The sequence below is a fragment of the Dermochelys coriacea genome, chromosome 2 (assembly GCF_009764565.3).
Source record: "Dermochelys coriacea isolate rDerCor1 chromosome 2, rDerCor1.pri.v4, whole genome shotgun sequence".
Classification (NCBI taxonomy): Eukaryota; Metazoa; Chordata; order Testudines; family Dermochelyidae; genus Dermochelys; species Dermochelys coriacea.
In genome coordinates, this window is record NC_050069.1 from 253,298,241 (window position 1) to 253,318,488 (window position 20,248).

Sequence of the window (20,248 nt, forward strand, 5' to 3'; positions counted from 1 at the left end):
AGGTCGGTGGCGCTGAAAAAAGTGCCCCAATTCTCCTTTCCCCCAATCCCTCTTGATTTGATCTTTTCCTAGGCCAAAACTGCCGGTGTGGAGGCAATGGGACAGGAAGAGGCTTTCTGGATGCATTTTTTTATGTAGTCTTTGTTCAGTCTGATTTTTTTTTTCCAGTTAAGAGTCAAAGTTGATGGGTTTACCAGGTTTTTACCCAATAAGTTGTGTAAGTTCTTTATCCAATAGCCATGATAAGCATCTTTGCAATCAGTATCCTGTATACACAGCAGTGATACAAGCAGGAGAGCTTAAAGATATGTCCACTAATTTATACCACCGGAAGACCACCAGTTCTCAGTCAGATTTTTGACGAGAACTTGTTCCTCCCAAGACCGGCTGCAACCCCGTGCTGTCCTTGGGAAGCCGGCGCTCGGAACCTCCCAGCTTGAAATACCAGCCGCTCTGCACTGCGGCCTGGTGTCCATTTGTCCAAGGCAAACCAGAGCCTTTTGCAAAAGTCATCCCAGGCTGCTTGCTGCTCGCCAGCCTAAGGACAACACCTTCCAGGGGGAAAGAGAAGCAGCGCCTAAGCTACAAAATGCGATGCACTAACGGGCAAAGGGATCTGTGCAGGTTTGTATAGATGAGTGTGTGTGTGTGGGTGCATAGATGAGGCTGGCTGCACGCACACACGCACGGCAAAGACCCAAAAGAAAAGTCTCCTTCCTATGGAAAAGGGTGGTTTTGTCTGTTCGCTTCCTATGACATACTCCCAGAAGTTGTGATGTTTACTTCAAAAGTTTTCCAACCAAGCTAAGAGGAAGGGGAAAAAAATCAACGAAGCACCAAATGAACTCCTTGATCTCCCCCATCCCTTGCTCGACAGCTTTCTCAGAGTCATGTACACCCTCTAGCCTTTGATTGAGCCCAGCCGACTGAAGACGTGAGGGCAAATGAAAGAAAGGATTCTGGACATTTTTGTTAATACAATGCCTTGGGGTTTCTTTCCCTGTTACATTTTTTTAAATTAAATGGTTGTTTTCTATCCCCAAAGCCAAACACAAAAAAATAATAATAGTAAAACTCATCGAACAAACCGGAGAACTATTTATTCGGCTCACAGTCGTGTGAAATGCAGCAATAAAAATCTTTGGACTTCAGCAAAAAATTGTTTTTAATTTTTTTTGAATTTCAAAAAACAGTGTCCAATGTCCATTAAAACAGCGCTTAAGTCTATAAAAAATGTAACTTAAGCATTAAAAAAATCCATAAAGATACCATCTAAAATCTCTGTAGAACCAAACCAAAACAAAACAAAATCAAAAATATTTTATAATCAGATATTTGGGATTTTTACACCTTACCTGTAAATTATATACACATAGAATATTGCAGAATTATATCTAATACACAATATTTTCACTATTAATGCTGGTATAATCTTTATACACTGGCCCTTATTTTTTTAATTAAATTATTGCATTGTATAAACTTTGACTGAAAACTGACCCCCCTTCCCCGGCCTTCCCCCGGCCTTCCCCCGGCCCCCTTTCTATTCACTGTCTGACTTGCCGTCTTTTGATGTGGTGGAGTGGTTGTACAGTCCTTGTGCCATGAGATGCACCGCCAGGGTGTTCTTGTTGCCAGTGGCTTTCTTGATTTTGGCTCGTTTGTTCTGAAACCAGATTTTGATCTGAGACTCGTTGAGGCTGAGTTCCTGAGCCAGGCTCTGTCTCCTCTGCTCCGTCAAGTATCTGTTTGTCTGAAACTCCGCTTTCAGTCTCTGCAGCTGCTCCGCAGTGAAGGCTGTCCGGGGACGCTTGTCTTCTTTGTTGGGGTTCTTCTTCTTTGGTTTACGAGACCGGGGGCCTAAGGGCCAGGGCGAAACAAAAATCATAAGAAACACACACAAACGCACGCCAGAGAAGTGATGGGGCGGGGGGCGGGGGGCTGGGAAGGGTGTCCAGGAGTGAGAGGTTGGTTGGTTGGTTGGTTGGTTGGTTGGTTGGTTGGTTTTAAACGGCAACATCTTATGATTATTGGGCGGGGAGGGGCCGGAGAAATGATCTCAAAGAAATTTGAGGGCTTGAGGTCATTAGTATGGGTGCCACTTGGTACCCTGTGCCCAGCCAGGAGCTCCGGACACTGAACGGCAGGAAGGCCTTGCTCGCCTCTTTTCGCTTCGCTTTTGGCTTGGGAGTTTCAAACTGAAGTTATCAGATCAACCTTTGGGAGGAGAGAGAGAGAGGGAGATTTCCCCTCCCCCCTTTCACTGAATGCCTGGGGCGGGGGGCAGTGGGGCAGACAGGAGTCTGTTGTGTGCCTGGCGAGGAAGAGGAATTCGGGGTCTGCAGTCTGGTGACCAAAGGGGAGCTGATGCCTGGGACCCCAGAGCCTCTTGCAAAAGGGGAAAGAAGGGAGCGGGGCCAGGAGGGAGGCAGGCACAGGCCTAAACACCTCTACAAAAGCCACTTTCCACAGCTGGGCTACTGCATCACAGTCACATCCACCCAAGTTCATTGTTTCCTTTTCAACCACCATCTTTGGGACTTAAACTCTCCTCCGCCTGGGGCAGCCGCTCGAACGCCCCCCAGTCAGCATCCCTGGGGTGGAGGCTGTGGGGCTGGGGCGAGTTGTGGCAAGCCGCAGGGTAATGCTGGTGGGTATTTGTCAGCTCAATTTCTGGAAGTCCTTCCTTGGGGGGAGGCTACTGTCGATGGCCTCTAATCTGTGGAGAATTGGGTATGTGAGTGGATATTTTGTCAAGGGGAGAAGCGATCCCAGCTTCAGCGATCTCTGCTCTCTTTCTCTCTCTGCCCCCCCTTGATTTTGTGTTACACTTTGCAGGAAGGCCCTGGCGGCTCTCTACTCGGCCCACGCGAGCTTCCTGACACCCCTCTCCCAGAGGGGACCAGGTCAGTTGCAATTTTACACATGATCCTAATTTTGGCATCCATATGGTGTCTGTAAAAGTCAGATCCCTAAAACAACAAGGACACGTGAGCATTACTGCAGTTAGCAAACTGTAAAAACAGCACCTAAACCCGCGGGTTTAAAGCAATAAGAAAAAAGACTTCTTCTGGCTGGTGACAAGTCACTCAAAGGGCAGAAGAGGGGTTCTGCCCCAGGCTGAAATATGACTGACAAAGCCAGCCAGGAAGTGGATCTACCCTGCACAGGAGAAAATGGGAATACACTGGGCTTGATTAGTTCCCAGCTTTAGTAGATATAATATACAGTGCCAATAGGCCACATAATGACCACAATGCTCGGGGAAGTGTCAACCATCTTCCAAATTACAATTCCCCCTCTGCAGCCTCCCATTCTATTGTATATACATCTATTTAAAAGCCCCAATGACTACCCACAAGGTATTAAAAATGAAAATAGAGCCCTGTTTGTAACGGGGATTCTTGCATCAACAGTTCCTAGGCTGCTGGTGTATTGTGATTTTCTTTTTAATGTACGTATTTCTGCCTCTACGCCTATGGGGCAGGTTCGTTTTTTCTAGTGTCAAAGGCGTTGGTTAAAAATATTCTTCAGCTTAAAAAACAACAACAACAATCTTTGTTCATTCTCTTTGCTTCAGATCGACCCTCGTATTGTGTTCTAAATAAAAAGAAACAAATACTATAAAAAGAACCACCCTGCTCTCCAGTTTTGCTAAGGATTCTCCATCTCACCTCTTTTCTCTGTCTGTATTATTGTCTAGGAAACTTAAAGTGTCCAGGGCTACGGTGTAATTCTGTCCCTTTTCGTAAGTGTGCCCTGCAGTCTCTCTCTCTGTATTTACCCAAAACACATCTTAGAAAAAGTGTCTTGCAACTGCTACAATTTCTTTGGGATTTTTAAAAATACAAACGTGTTCAATTAGCTATTTTAAACCCAGGAATGGCTTCGCTACTGAAAAGTGTAACGTGTATCGAGAAGCAATACCATCTACTTATATTTTATCTCCTAAACAGAATTGTTAAGAAACCCTCTTTCTTGCATTACATCGAGATAATACAGAAATCAAAACGTTTATTTGCATTGTAACCGGGGAGTAGTTGGAATTTTGAGTGGCTCAAATGTCGCCTAAAGAACGATCCTAATTATTATTTTTTATTTTATTTATTCTCTTTAATATTATTCTACACACCATCAGCGAGGGTTCTCTCTCTGGCCTGTGCCATTGTGAGGATATATGTTAATTAAATATTAACAAAGGAGAGGAGTGGAGAACAATGGAGTAAATTTCAATTCAGACTGGAATATTGGAGCTAAAGCGTTGGTTCTCATTTATTACAAACTAATTTTAAATCCAACCTACATTCCTCTCTTCAACTGTACAACAGTTTGGGGTGGCCGTGGGGGAAGGGACTGGCTAATCGCTGTTGGAAAATACTTTTTTTTGTGAATAGATTTTTTTTAAAATTCTGGTTTACAGCCTGGAAAACTGTACTTTAAAGAGGTTTCTAATTCTTTTGAATGTAGATTAAAAAAAGAAGAAGAAGGGGGAAAAAACCCTAGCTCTACTCCTGCTTTCCCTGCGTTAAAACAAGGAAATTCACCCTGTGGGTTTAAAACCTTTTCAGAGAGAGAATTTCAGGAGTTTCTTCTGAAATCTCACTCCAGCAGGCACGCCTTCCCAGACCTTCTGAAATAACTTCCTCATTCCCTGGACATCTTTCCTATTCCCTTAAAGATCTGAACTAAAAGTACACATCTGAAATTTACAGAAAGCAAAATAGAGAAAGGAGACAGCGGTGAGATAGGGGCCTGTAATAGAAATATTTGGGTTTTGCAAATGTACAATGCAAGGCCTATTGGACAGGCAACTGAATATATGAATTCCACTCCTCACCATCCAAACAAACCCTGGGATTTTCCTCGAAAGGAGAAGATGGGCAGATTCCTTGGAGGATCTCCGTGGAGTTCAAAGAAGGAGCTTTAGTGGCTTCTTTCCCACCTTTTCTTTTTAATACCATGCCAAAAACCAGATCCCCACACTAGCACCGTCCCTCTCTGTTTTAAGATCTAGCTAAGCTAACTGCTGATCGCTTTGTGTGTGTGTATGTGTGTGTATGTGTAGACAGGAGGAATTATTTTCCAGTTTCTCCGCTTTCAGTTTGATCTGCCTATAGTAAAAACATCCCCATATCCTCATTATATTTAAATACGTTTAAAACAAACAAACAAACAAAAAACTTGTCTCTCTACGATTTTTTTTTTTAAATTGGGTGACTGTATTTTTTTCTCGTCGCTTTTCAACCAACCAAATATTTTCTGAAGAACCATGTGGAAAGATCAGCCTAGGCTTCACTGGTGCAATGGTTGGTTGATAGAGAGGGAGGGAGAGGGGCTTGGTGGAAAACAGCCTGTTAAATGGAAAGTGAAGCCAGGGGGTGAGGGGAAGGGCAGGCCGGGCTCCTGGCCAGTGCTAGGCTACGTCTGAAGAGAAGTCTTACCTGAAGAAGGCCTGTCCGAGTACCTAGTACAGTAAACCCAGGCTGGCCAGAGCATGGGCTGGTTACTGGTGTTGGAGCTGGCTTGGGAGCTATCAGAGTCCGAGCTCACAGACAGATCGCCGCCGCTTAGCCCCCGGGATTTCAAGGCTCCTTCCAGGGCCCCGGAGTCGCCTCCTTTCTTGGCTCCCCCATTGAGAGCAAGGGCTTTGGAGCCTCCTTCCCCTTCGCCCGCCGAGCCTCCCCCTCCGCCGCTGAGTTGCCCCCCAGACCCCGGCGCCGTGGAGGGACTCCGGCGGTTCTCCCTGCCGGCTAAGAGCAGCTGCTCCGGGCTACTGCCGCTGCTGCCCCCGCTGCTGCAGGTCCCCGCTTCCTTCCTCCGCCCGAACTCCGGCCTCAGGATGTTGTCTATGAAAAAGTTCGTGATCCGGTGCGGGTGCTGGTGATTCCCAGGCGCCTGCAGGACCACGGGCAGGATCATCGCCCGGCTCCTGTTGGGCTCCGCATCGCTGCTGCTGCTGCTGCTGCTGGACTCCCGCTGCTGCTGCTCCAGTGAATCTTCCCTAGGACTGTGGTCATTCTCCTCCATGCTGTAGAACAAATCCCCAAATGCTTCTCGTTTTAAGCCCCCACCCCTTCTTGCGTGAGAGCGAGTGGGTTTTACAAAACGTGTGCTGGCTGGCTTGTTTGTTTGTTTGTTTGTTTGTTTGTTTGTTTGTTTGTTCCCTGGCTCCACTCAGTTCGAGCAATATTCAAAATCCAGAGTTGGCGAAATCAGAGCCTCGGGTGTGCTCCAACTTTACCCAAAACGTTGGTTTTAAATCCTCCTTCTTTGCCCCCTTCTTTTCTTTTCTTTCTTCCGCTTGTTAGCCTTTCAGTCCTGCAAGCCAGTGCATTCTTTCCCCCAAAATGTGTTCATCATTAGGACTTTCATTAACAACCCTTTCCGCCCCCCCCCCAACCCCCGCTCTCTCTTTCGCTCTCTCTCTCTCTCTTCTGCAGCTCCTGTTTTTTTTAAAAAAAAATAGGCCAACAGTATCCTAAAAAAATCGCGAAGATCCTTCAAGGGGAAAAATAAAAAGAATAATAAAAATGTCAGTGCTGCCACATCTGCTTTGAGAGAGAGACTCTAGAAGAGGGTGTATATTTCTCCCTACACAGCGCCCAGCACACGCAGGCTGAGACACACAGAGACATATGTACAAGCAAGGCAGCTCTCTCTCTCTCTCTCTCTCTCTCTCTTTCCCCCTCTTTGAATAAAATATTCCAGGTTACAGGGCAGGAGTTAGGAAAAATCTCTCTCGGTCTCGCTATAGTTTGGGTATAAATTTAGAAGCCACTTAAACTGAACCTGAAATACTTTCACTCTGGATTTTTGTTCTTATTTTTAATAGAGCCCCTCAAGTGACGTTGCAAGCCCGGTATCCTAGACACGTGCCTTTGGCCAATGGCAGAAGAGGCATTTCCACACGTGATACAGTAGCACTCTAGTAAATGACAGCAGCAGCCCCCCCCCGTTCCCTCTGTCTGCCCCCTCCCCCTTCTTTTAAAGCAATAGTGTCCTCTCTACTCGAGGGGGTGTGTGTTTTTTAAAGGAGAGAGAGAAGGCAGAACTAGCTAACCCCCTAAACAACAGATAGATACATCACCACTTGCCCTGCTGATCTCTTTCGCTCTATATCTTTGTCTGATTCATTAGAAAAGCCTCCAGTATACAATTTTTTTATTTCCATATTGTTTACCATGGGGGGGGGGAGGGAGAAGGGGGAAATCCCACAATTCCTTGCACAAATGCATAAATAATATTAAACGAGCTGCTGTGTGATACAAAGGGATTTGTTCCTGCGGCCCCTTTATTTGCAAGGGGGAGAAATATCAGATGCAGTTAATTTTAGAACAACTCTTTCATACGCTCCCTACTGTCTCTCCTCCTTCTTTTTCCCTGCTTCTGAAATACACCCTGCAGAAGAACCGGGCAAATGTGACAGGGAGACAAGGTGGCTTCTTTTTCAAATGTTCGAGGTGGTGGGGCTCGTTGCGGAGTCAGGGAAATATACAGAAGTGGGAATGATAATTGACTCATTCTGTTGAAAGCTGGACAGAAGCCTTTGATCATTTATTCCAGCTTCAGAACCAATATTAAACAGAGAGGTTTCCCAGGGACAGGCAGTGCGACGCGATTCTGCCCCTCGGCCCCACCCCCCTGAAGTTTTTTTCTTCATCAAAATAATCAAAGGCTAGTTTTTCGTATTGAGAAGCTGCCGCGATGTCCATTTGCTTGCTTTTGTCTTTAGAAAGAAATCCCGTGAAACCAAAAATTAGGATCAAAATGTATCTGGGTTGAAAAGGGGGGATTATGTAATTTTGAAGGGGTCTCACGTGTGGTTTCAAAGTGGGTCTCCCGCCCCCCCCCCCACTCTCCTATTGGCGTTACCAACAACCTCATTCTTTTGCCGGCTAAGAATTTTCCTCCCCACCGCCCTAAACAATCCGCCCCCAGACAAAACAAAAACAATCCGCTGAGATCCGCGGGATCTTTGCTTGGCTGGGCTTGAATTTGTGAAAGTCACCAAAAGGTCAGTGAAGCGCAGGAGAGTTAGTGCCGCTTTAATAACACACACACACACACGGGGAGATTGGAGACAGGCGATACCAAAAAACGGTTGAGATCGGCGGGCACCAGAGCCAGCCAGCGCCAAAGACAAAATGAAGGCGAGGGGCCAAAGCACAAACAATCAGGAGGCAGCTCCTGCCCTTCCCGGGGTTGCAAAGCTAGACTGTCCTCGGGCCTCGCCACCGCGCCATGCCTCCCCTGCCCTGCTCCGGAGAGGAGCGGGGACGCCGAGAAGCATGGAGGGGCAGGAAGGCAGAGATCTGGGAGGCCGACAGAAGTGCAGGGAGGCTGGGAGGAGAGCGCGCGGATATAAGGGAGGAAGAGCTGGGAGACCAGAAAAGTTGCCGGAGGCTGGGGAACCCATTCCCTCCCCCGGGGCCGGTTCCTGAGCCCCCCGCTTTACCCGCCAGGTTCCAACTTTGCTGTTGCCTTGTTCTTTGCGGCACGGTTTTCGCAGGTGCAAGGAGAGAGAGCGAGACCTGCAATTGTCTGAGCTAAAAAGGAACAAAAAAAACCCCACCTCAAATTAATTAGACTTCCCATCAGGGGAGGACCCGAAGCAAGCCCACACAGACTAGTGTATGGTACCCACGCATGGTGAGGGTGAGGGTGATGATGATGTTATATTGACTTAGCACTGGTAATTATGGGCTATCTTTAGTGCTCGACAGCTGGAGTCAAATGGGGAATGCCAAGATGGGCTAAACACCAGGAGGGTGAAAGCACACGTCTGTCTGCTCAGTAACTGCACAGGGCACAATCTATTCTTGTTTGAAGGAAACCCTTATCGAGAGAAATTCTTGAGCCTCTAGGCACAAATCTGGCAGCTTACTCCTGGATTTTCATTCCCCTTTCTGTCCGCAGGACCACAGAGACGGTCAGTCCCTCGCCTACGCCAGGTCCCCACCTAGAAGATAATTCGTTTGTACATTGCTTTTGTGTCACCCAAACTCTCGCACTGAAAGTATTGCGAAGGTTTTTGTTATTGTTGGTTGGGGTGGAGGGTAATTCAAATGTGTCTTTGCGGATCTGGGGGGAAAGGATACAATGAATCTTTTTTGGATCGTTCAGAGGATCCAGCAATGAGATCAGGTCTTGCTGACCTAAAGTTGTTTTTGCTCAAACAAGCAGAAGGGGTTAATTTTTTTTGAAGTACCCCATGAAAAGCGATTAGTCTGTCTCCCAAGAAGTATTTTCTAATTACTTCGAAGCCCTGGCTTGCTACTACCCCATAATTAAACGTGTTTAAGGTGTTGCACGTCAAATATTTCGCTCGCGGGCAGATCCAAGTTATTGACTAGAACTTAAAATATCTTGAAATAAACATTCCCTGTCCAGTGTATCAAACATGCCTCACTGTCACAGTGCGATGACACTTTAACATTTCCATTTGTTAAAATGATCTTTAGCAGAGACATTTATACAGTGTATATTTCCAAACAGACAGGGAGGTGAGGAGAATTCCTCAGATCAGCTCCAAAGCAGGAGATAAACAAAGCTGTACAAAACAATAACTGAAACTGACTATGCCCTGACAATAATCCCGGCAAAGGAACAACTCTGGTTTACAGAATGGAGGGGAAAGACTCCTGGCTAAGGAATACCTGACTAAGGAAATTTGAGTTACATTATTTTCCAATAGTATTTCTGTCTAAAAATTCAATCCCTTTTAAAAGATTTTCAGCAGCAATTTTATTTTCAGCATGCAGTAGTACTGCAACTGCTTTTTGTTTTACCTAAGTAAAATATACTTTTTACTTATTAACTACTGCAGATGGCCGGGGGGTGTACTTTGAAGTAGTTTTGTGCTTTTTCCAGGTATCGAATAGAGCTGGTGACTGCTAAAGTAGATTTTCATATCCAGCGATGGACTGTGTATTTCTTTCCCCTATATGTACCTGTCTAGTTAAAACGTGGATCAATTAAATGGCTACCATTAAAAATGCATTTTCCTCGAAAGCATCTAGAGCAAAAATAAAATCAAATAAAAATTTCTCACTTTTATAACACCCTTGTTTTTACATTTTTCACATATCGCACACAGAAAAGTTAGTTATTAGATTAAAATTTGGAAACATTAGAAGGTCAAAGTTGTCCAGATCGATTGTATTCCATGCACGGTGGGGCTTGTTCTGTGATTCCATTGGAAATATTAGACTGTCATGCTGCAGTGAGGCTAAAAGCAGGGCGATTTGTATCATTACTCTGCTACCCTTGTCTCTTACAGCTCATGGTTGATATGGTGAAAGTTAGAAGTAATGAAAGCAATTAGATAGGCCAGGCTTTCGCTGGACTTGTCAGTCACACAGTTGGTAGAGATGACCCGATCATTCTGAAAGCTAAATCATAACAGAAACAATGGCAAAGGCTAAAGCTGATAGAGCCAAGGCCAACTCTGGCCCCGTACCTCGGCTCTGATAGTGCCTGGCACTCAGCAGGGACTGCCCCCAAAGAACTAAAGCAAAGAAGCAAAACGCACAGCGCCCAGTGAAAAATCGAGAGAACCTACCCCACATTCAAACGCACCCCTGTCCTTGCAACAAAAGGCAAGTAGACTGCCTGAAAATAGTTGACATGCACCAAATTTCACAGTTTTATGAGATTTCCAAACCAATAATGCAGTGGCACCTGCAGAGGAGGTGAAAGGTTTTGTATCTACTGCCAGAGGCAATTGTTTTGGAAAATAAATTCTCATACTGTTTGAGAAATGGGCAAGCACAGAAGTGGTTAAACCCAACTAGATGAGATCCCAACTGGGCAGCACAATACCCAGAGCTCGCTAAAACGAACGGCATTGCTTATTATTGCTTCCCAAACGTGTTAGGGGGGAATCACTTATTAACGAGCTTTGCAAGACAGCCAACGGAGTCTGTTTCGGAGGATGGGAGGGAAAAGGAGCCAGACTTTCATATCCCATTCGTCCTTGCATAAAGGCTTTTGAACGGTAACTGGGCACTACATTGTGTGTCCAGAGTGATGCTGATGCCAACACATTCAGTAGCTCTCCAACTGTACAGCTTTTATGGACAGGGAAGGGGAAAAAATCAGCAGGGGCTTTAACTTCCCTAGTGGTTAAAATAAATCTGAACTGTTGTCCGGGAAAGATCCCCACACCCCGCAAAGCTGTACGCTGGTAAGGTACAATGGAAGGAAAGCCTCAAACAAAGATCATAGTTATAAGGCTGCCTTTTACCCAGCTGCTAGGCTTTCCTTACGTAACGCATCTAGCAAATAAACTTTAGAAACCTACACTTTACGAAGCTGAATAGTGAAAAAACAGGCAGCATTTCAGGCTCTGGCCATGACATTAAGGTGAGGCGGGCAATCCGTTCAGGTGTCCGTTTCCTGTAATTGTTTGGGCTTCACATTAGGAAAACTGCCCGGTCAATTGTGGCAACCGGCTGATCTAGAAAGCCTGGGTTTTACTTTCCTTCGGGATCGTGAAATTGTGATTACCTGGTTATGCTGAACATACATCCTGTTCATTCCTCTACCCTCAGCCTAACAATGCTCTAACGGTGAGGTGGGTATGTTCATGAGTGGCCATGGGATGGAAAGTTGCGGGGAAAGTAGCCTTATGAATATCATGGTCATTTCCATTGGCGGTCGAGACCGATGAAGGACAAATTCCCTAGAAATCCACCTACTGTATAAGTTGCACGGTTTGAATATCATATCAAGGGTATGCACAGTTTGTTTAAACTCTTGTCACATGTCTTGCTGATCTCTACAGAATGCCATGTACCTTTCATCTTACAGAGGTTACTCCTACTCTACAAGAGTTAGAGAAATGCGATCATTACAACAACAAAGAAGTGGCTTGTTACCAACACACAGTGTATGCTGGAAAAACTAAACCTCAGTTCACTTCCACGTTATTAAAGAGATGTTAGCAACAACAACAAAAGATTTCACAGAAGATAAACTTTGTGTCATTGGCCATGACAGGCGTTGGATGGATAGCTCTCCCTTTCAAAGGCAATAATAATGTTTTAATGCACCTAATTCGGAAGCGTTACTAATGCTAGGCAGGTCTGCGTGGACCAAGGTGGCGAGCACACTTGTTCAAAGGCACTTGCTGATGCTGGTAAAACTTTTCTGGAAGGACGGATCTTGGGGACTGCGGCATCTCCACCTTCCAAACAGCAGCACAACCAAGAGACGGCTAGGGCCCGATCCCGCTGTCCTTTCTGAGACAGAGCTCCCAGGGAATGGGACGTTTGAAGTGGCCAGGCACTGGGAAGCTTTGCCCGAGTAAAACATGATGACTAAAGTCCAACTGGTTGTGTTCCCGGGTTAACTTTATAAACTACAGACGACCTAGCACCGAGTTTATCATGAGGGGGGAAATCCTCCATAATTTCACCCAGCCATGACTCCAGACATTATCGAGACCAAATCCTGAGTCAGGCAGCTTCCCCCCAGCTATTAACAGAAGCTAACAGGCGTTTTGCTGCAGTCAGGGATTCAGAATCGGGCCCCAAATGCCCAAGTGATACTTATTTTTCTTTTCCATTTTCAAGGAGCGAGGCAGTTTCCCAGGAGAATGGAACTCTGGGGTTGTCCCCATCCTGCAGAACGAGCCCCCCGACACACAAGCCATTGGATCCCCCAGAGAGACTTGGACTGGACTTATCTTAAACAAGGGTTTGAGAAATAACTGAATACCTGGAGTCGGGGGGAGGGGGGGATAACCGAACAGTTTTAAAAATCTGCACCAAAAAGTTTTTCTTTATCCTCAAATCTCCATTGCGCTGCCAATGTTTTTTGGTTGTTTTTGCGTAAGTTTCATGGTTTTATTTTCTTTCTGCGATTTAGAGGAGTTAATCCGCACAGACACAACAGCTTCTGTTGTGACGGTAAAGTTCGGCAACTCTATACCATTTGGAGTATTAGCGGAGACTAGGGAAGGGAAATGGGATCTGGTCTTAGATTTCCCACATATGTAACTAATTCCCTGAAACGCCTTTGGATTTACACCTCAACATTTACTTGGAGCGAGTAATAGTCAGTGCTCTAATTAACTGCGTAATTTCAACTCCAACTTCCCTCTAGATAATCAACTTTTATGGTCTCCCGAACGCTACTTTACAGCTGTTTAAGAATTGGGTGGGAGGTAATTTGAACTGGGATTTGTATCCAATTGATTCACATTGCTACACTGCAAATGGCTTGGTTGTTCTTTTCTGTTTTGGCTGTAGATTTTGCAAACTAACTCCACCTCCTGCCACCCCCAAAAACGGTAAACCAAATTTTGGAAGAAATATTTACTTAGGTGTTTGGGTGATGAAGTGAGCTGCAGCTCACGAAAGCTTATGCTCAAATAAATTTGTTAGTCTTTAAGCTGCCACAAGTCCTCCTTTTAATTCAGTCCAAACTCTCAACTCACTGTCACTAGTCATAAGAAGCTCTGTCTGTAACTTTTTCTGGAAAACAGATTAGGCAAGAGATTCTCCCAGAAAAAGCAACAAGAACAACAAAGAAATTAACAAAAATACCCCTCCAAAATAGTGATAATTGTTGCCAAATCTTTATTTCAAACAGTTGGTGTTTGACCATTTACTTTTTATTAAGTCTTTGATTAATCTAGAACATGTTGATTCAGGTTTCTTTTTATCCTATCCAGTAATAACGTTTCACATTTGAAATAACAGTTTTGCTGCGGGAGGTTAAGTCTGGTTGCCAAATTACTAAATGACATAGTAGTGAATGGGCAAGACTCTACTGGGAAACAAACAGTAAGTGACTGTATCAGCCTGCTGTGAACGCTGGGAACACACTTTAGTTTGTTAGTGTCACTTCCTAGCAGAGGTTTCTCACCAGCTTGGTTCAGGCGGAGTATTCATTTCCAGACTGTGTGTATGTACTTGGAGGAACTGAGCATCTCCAATTTTAAGCAGGCAGCTCACATCTTTATTGCCTGAGTGATTTCAAGCAAGCAAAGTTTACCTGTATATTTAGGACATACCGCCTTCGATGCTAAATTATTGGTCAGCAACACACTGAAAATGAGAAAATACAGCCTTCTCTCTGGTTTCATTTTTGCAACGTTTTCAGTAATAATATATGTGAGGGGCTTCACAGAGAAGATAAGACAGATAATTGAAGTCTGCAGTAAATATTCAGAATTAATCTATGTGTCTGAAACGCCTTGTCTTTATATTTTGTTTTATAACTGTTGAAGTATATAAAATTGTTTTTCATCAAGACTCCATAGCGTGGAAATAAATTTAGGATTTTGTTTGTTTGGTTTTTGTTTTGGCTTAACAGGAGCCATACAGTCTAGCACAATTCTCTTTCAAAAATCTATCCAAATATGAATAATTCGGCCTCCTAAAAATGCCACTTTTTATATTAACGTAGTCAGTTCCTCTCCAGAAAGTAACAATGCCAATATTTATGCTAGAACATATTTGTATATGCTTTCTTCAACTCTAGCACTTGGATTATCCAGATTTTAAGAAGTTTTAAAAGCTCTTGTAGTCACTGAGGTGAATTAGACACGTACAATGTTTATTCACACACACACACACACCCCGAGAGAGAGAGAAAGTTAAAACTGAATTTCTGTCTCAAAACTTTTAAAAAGTCAAATATATTTTAAAATCTCCGAAATATTTTCACTTTCAAAATATCTAGATGTTATGCTACATGTATTATTACTGTAACTTTGCAGTATGTCTGTAATTACGGAAAAGAGAAAGTTCGTGGTTTTTAAGCGTAATGAAAGAAACGTTTTGGAGAAAAATAAATACAATTTTTTCCTTGTAGAACTGCCAATATACGAATATGAAAATCTAAAAAGATATCTATTGGTAGATAGTAGGTTTTTTTTAAAAAAAATACATTAACATTCAATGATCAATGGTTAGAATAACAATTAAAAAAATAAAATTTCCTGTTTGTTTTAAAATTTAAAGATGGGATCATTTAATAAACTCCCGCCCCGTAGCAGTTTGTAAGCTCTTGTTTTTATATTAAATATGATCCAACCCAACAGACACGCTTGATATTCGCGAAGCCTGAAATATGCCCAGCCCTAGAAAGAGGATGGGATTGATTGCTCAGTCTAGTGATTTGTAAACATCCATTATGAACGAAGACAGACCATGAGCGGTCAGTTTGCAAACTTCTGAGGTTGGAAGGTAAGCCTTGCATTTCTTTCCCGGGGAATGTCAGGTATTAGGGAGTTTTGCAAAACAGGGCTTGGCATTTGACTATGTAGCGGCATCTAATGCAATATTCATGGCAAAGCGTCACAGGCGATTCCTGCTGCCGCTTCTTCTGGGTCCAGGGCTACCCTAGTGGCAGCCCAAGCACTGAAGAGGATTTGTGAATGAACAGCACTGCTCTTGCCAGCTCACAGATCAGAGAGCTGAGATCACTACACGGATCTGGTCCAATGAATCGCTGCAATATCAGCTTGATTACAATGCAGGGGTCATTCAGGACCTGCCAGTTCCGCACACAGGCCTTTGAGAAAAAAAAAGTCAGGCACTTCAAAGCCAGGTTGTCGGGTTTCAGTGAAAAGGTTGTGATCTCCCAGGGCATTTCGCTTATAGATTTTTACATTAAGCAAAAAGAGAAAAAAGAAAATAGTTGGAATGTTCGCTGGCTCCGAGCTAAAAGACCTGGTTGCAGGCTACTACTCCCAGGGGGCACAGCTAGACTTGCATTTTACTTCAGCCTTTCATACATTTTGTGTGTGTGTGTGTGTGTGTGTGTGTGTCCGTCCCTCCTATGAAACATAGACATTACAATCCAAATATAAATATCTAGTCCACAGAACGTGAGAAAGATGTTTGTGCTGGCCTAAATACTAAATACCCGCAAATCTAATCTGTGAAATACTGAATAGTTCAGATCCTGGTAACATATTATACACACTTTTTCTATATTGTATTCAAGCCTACATAAAGGACAAACATATACGAAGTAATAGTATAAATAGATGCGTAGCACACACAGAGATAGATACATACCCACCTACACATAAATACATCTCTATTGATAGACATTCTGTTACTATTTATCTTTGTCGTCAAGGTTTCTTGGTTTCTATATGTAGATGAGTTTACAACAATGTAAGATGAGTAATAAATGTATAATAATTACGTGTGTATATGTAATAAATATGTGGGCACCCACATCAGATAACTACATCTCTCTATGTGTATCTATAGGTAGATATGGTGATATTCTATTATTCTTTATCTTTGTCCTCTAGGTTTTCTTGGATCTCAGGATGTATTTGTCTTGTCTGTCTGGGGCCGCTTCACTAAGTAGCTGTGTCAATTGAAAGGCTTTTTTCCCGAGCTCACCACCTTTTTTAATTAAAGCCTTTCAAACTTGCCTAATGTTTACTGTCTTATGTAAAGTATCTAAACAAACAGCTCTAGCAGAATACAAACACTGAAAAGAGACGCTTTCCCCCCAGTCTTACCCCTTTATTGCTTTAAAAAGCGTTTCGCCATGTCATAGTTACAGTGCCAAAAGGAAATTGCTTTTATTTGAAAAGAAGGCTTTAAAAAGCAGAGACATGAAGGGGAAAAGCTCCTTAAGGGAGGAAGGTCAGAGGGTTAGGGGGAGATTAAAGGACCCATCTTCCTACCTCACAGAGAAATCAGGGACAAGCCTCCCAAAATCTGAATCAAGGGACACAAAAACCAGCCAGTCGTTGACTTGGGGGTGGGGATGGATGGGAAGGAAGCGAGAGTCATAGAAGATCTTTGACTCCTTTTAAATCCTCGGCGCGTTTGCAAGGCATGTGCAAATGTTCCTGGAAATGAGGGACACTTTCCGCTCCTGAGCTATCCCAAGGGCATCCCAAGGGAGCGACTGACACTCGCAGGCTTGGGGAAGGCACAAAGAAATCCCGAGGGACGGCGTGGGAGATTTCCGCGGGCGTGAGCGAGCTGGGGGCGAAAGCAGGGATGGCGGGGGGGGGGGAGGACTCCTAAAAATTGTTCACCCCCCAAATAAAGCTACACACTGTTTGGATACAACGACGTGAATCAGTAGGGACTAATATGCATCGAAAGGATCCAACTCGAGGCAGCTCCTGTCCCTTCACTTTAAGCAGCCCCCTGCCCCCCAAAGAGCCCTGTCTTTCATGCCTTCCCTTCCTCATCCCCAGCAAGAACTAGGGGCGGTGTAGCGGGGGAAACCGGTGGTACCCCCTTTTTTCATGTGCTTAAGAACTCCCACCCCTTCTATGGGTCCGGGAGGATAGAGGAAGCGCAGGCTCTGCTGTGTACCAGGGTAGCCGTCCAGGGGGAGACACAGGAATACAGGTTTCAGAGTAGCAGCCGCGTTAGTCTGTATTCGCAAAAAGAAAAGGAGTACTTGTGGCACCTTAGAGACTAACAAATTTATTAGAGCATAAGCTTTCGTGAGCTACAGCTCACTTCATCGGATGCATCCGATGAAGTGAGCTGTAGCTCACGAAAGCTTATGCTCTAATAAATTTGTTAGTCTCTAAGGTGCCACAAGTACTCCTTTTCTTTTTACAGGAATACAGGAGGCTAGACAGATAGATGTACATGATGCAGTGAAGTTACATGGCATTTCCCCCTGCTCGGGATTATATAGCAGATGGTCTGTGCATTGCAGGCATAGCTGGGCACTAGAGGAGAAAACAGACAATCGCATGCTCTCCCTCCTAGCCCCCCGAATCAGCAATTATTCCAGATTGTCTAAGAAATATTTAAGATTAAGAAAAATGTGCCCGATTTGGGGGAAGGGAGGGCTCTGTTTGCTTGGTACGAAAAAGGGTTAATTTAAGGCGTATCAGCAGCGTGGGCCTCTAGCGTTAATGGGAAGGAAAGGGGATGTGTCAAAGGACGCCTGTCTCTTCTTTCCCTCTCCCCCACGCTGCGCAATAGACCCGAGAACTGATCGCAGCCCATTTCTAGCCATTGCCCTTTTTGCAGCACCCAAGTGTGCCAAGCGCTTCCCAGTACAGCTCAGAAGACACGAGCCCAGGCCAAAGTCGCCGGTGCACAAGGACCCTGGCCCTGCAGTGACCCGGCTTTGTCCGGGGCCCGAAGGCAGTCGCAGCAGGGCAGGCTGATTTCGGACGGGAGGCAAAAGGGTGACGGGCCGCGAAGCGGCAAGGGAGGGGTGCGTGGAAGAGGCTGGGTGGGGGTGACATCAGTACGGTCAGGGGGCTCCTCAGCCAAGGCTGGCGCCTACCCTGGGTAAAGGGTTGTATTTATAAATGCTACAACATGGCAATCTTGGCTGGCCAGTTGCTTGCGGGCATTGCACAGCAGCAGGTCTTCGGGGAGATTTGAACTAGAGGAGGGTAGCGCCCTGGCAGAGCCGTTCAGGAAAGGGGGGAGCCTTGCAGAGGCGTTAGCACGGCAGACCTGGTTGCCGGAGAAGTGGCCAGTTAGGCATCAGCCGGCCCAGTGGAGGGACGGGCGTGAGATCTGCAAACAGGACAAGGAACTGGATGCGGCGGAGGAGGGGGGAGCCAGGGGTGACGCGCTTAGCCCCTGTGTTTCGTAGGTGTCAGGAGGGCAGGAGAGAAGGAGCCTCCAGTATTTCAGGTGGGAAATAATTGTTGCTTATGCTCCTCTCCCTCCCCTTGTCCGGCCATTTGCACTGATGCCACATGGCCTGGAGTAAAGGCACGTAGCCTACTTGCACTGCCCTGTGCCGCCTCCAAGGAGCAAACATCACCGAGGGCCACAGCCAGCGGCCAGGAGCCGGCAGGAATCGCGGCTCGTTTCAGCCCATGTGGAGCCCCTGGGCGGTTACCTGCATAGGGGGTTGGGGAGGGGGGGTTGATCTCTCCTCTCTTCCTGCCTCGGTCGGGAGGATGGGGCCAGAGCTTTTCCCCGCGCTTTGGATGGGGGCTTACCCACTGCCTCCTTGTTCCATGGACTCTGAACAAAGGGACAGGCATGGTCTTGGGGTATCACTGCATGACACCTGCTTTGGTCATGCCCTGGGGCAGGATCCCTCTCCTAAGGAGGATACCTCTGGGTGGCCTGGCGGATTCCCTGTACACAGCTCTTGCCCTGTGTTGAGAGTGGAGCCACCTGCTCCTGTCCCAGCCAGAGCTGCATCATCTAGTTTGTTAAGCCACACAGGCCTTTCCAGCAATGAAAAGCAGAAACAACCTGAGACATTTTCATTTTTATTGGAGCAACACCAGGCTCAGAAGCTGAGAGGAAGGCTCCTTTTGTGATCCAGGCACTGGGAAAGGAGGAACTCAGAGCTGGCTCCAAAGTCCTAGTTTTGCCACAGACTTCCTGTGTGATCATTGGCAAGTCACTTATTCTCACTATGCTTGGGTGCCCCATCTGTAAAATGGGGATAAAAATGCTTCCTCTCTTTCAACCCCGCCTGTCTTGTTTATTTAGACTGTAAGCTTTATGGGACTGGGACTGTCTTTTACTAGGGATCTGTAAAGCACAGACCATAACAAGCTCCTGATCTCAGCTGGGGCCACTAGGGACTGCCATAATATAAGTAATAATAAACAGTTGCATAGATGCAAGGAGCAGGCAACTGTGGACATCTTCTAGAATCAGGACTTCATCCATACCTGTCCTTTATTCCTTAAATTGAAGGGGAGGGGGTCTCTCCTCTGGGGGATGTGGAGCCCAGAAATATGACACTGGATTTTGTGCCATCCCAGACTTGACATCCCCACCCACAACTTGCACTATATGATCGTGTCCATTGTGGTGTCAAATGCAAGTCCCTCTAAGAATAACAGCATCACCAGCTGCTGAGCGAGATTTACTGCAATGAGTCACACATTGCTGGAATTCTGCTGCTTCTGTTTGGCACTTTCATTCCATTCCCCAAATCTAGTCCTGTTTTCTTCTCCAAAGTGCGGCAGCCACATTGTCCCTGATACTTGGAGTGTGTGTGCGTGTGTGTATGGGAGAGAGAGAGAGAGAGAGAGAGTGTAAAAGAGAGATAGGGAGAGAGAGAAAGAGAGAGGGGGGAAAGAAGCATGTGGAGGAGGATACTCCTCTCCTAAAACATGCGCATGTAAATTGTCTGAGGGAATTACTAACCTTAGACCACTGTGTTTTCAGATTTTGCCAGTGTCATTCAGTGAAAAGACTCGTATAACAAATGCCAGCCGTTCCCCCCAGACGTGCCATTCCAAGGCTCCTGCTGCCAAAACAGCAGCCCATTCTGATGGCAGTCAATAAGATCACTCTCTGTTTCC

The 20,248-nt window shown here is 45.4% G+C and overlaps 1 protein-coding gene across 1 annotated transcript; it reads right to left on the bottom strand.

The window, feature by feature from the left end:
* Positions 1-1,476: 1,476 nt before the first annotated feature.
* On the bottom strand, positions 1,477-6,346 carry EN2 (engrailed homeobox 2). The gene is made up of 2 exons (XM_038392020.2): positions 5,442-6,346; positions 1,477-1,860 (listed from the first exon to the last, which is right to left on the bottom strand). Exons 1-2 carry the CDS (start codon positions 6,025-6,027, stop codon positions 1,544-1,546), a joined length of 903 nt encoding a protein of 300 aa, XP_038247948.1. The 5' UTR covers positions 6,028-6,346; the 3' UTR covers positions 1,477-1,543.
* Between the last annotated feature and the right edge of the window lie 13,902 nt (positions 6,347-20,248).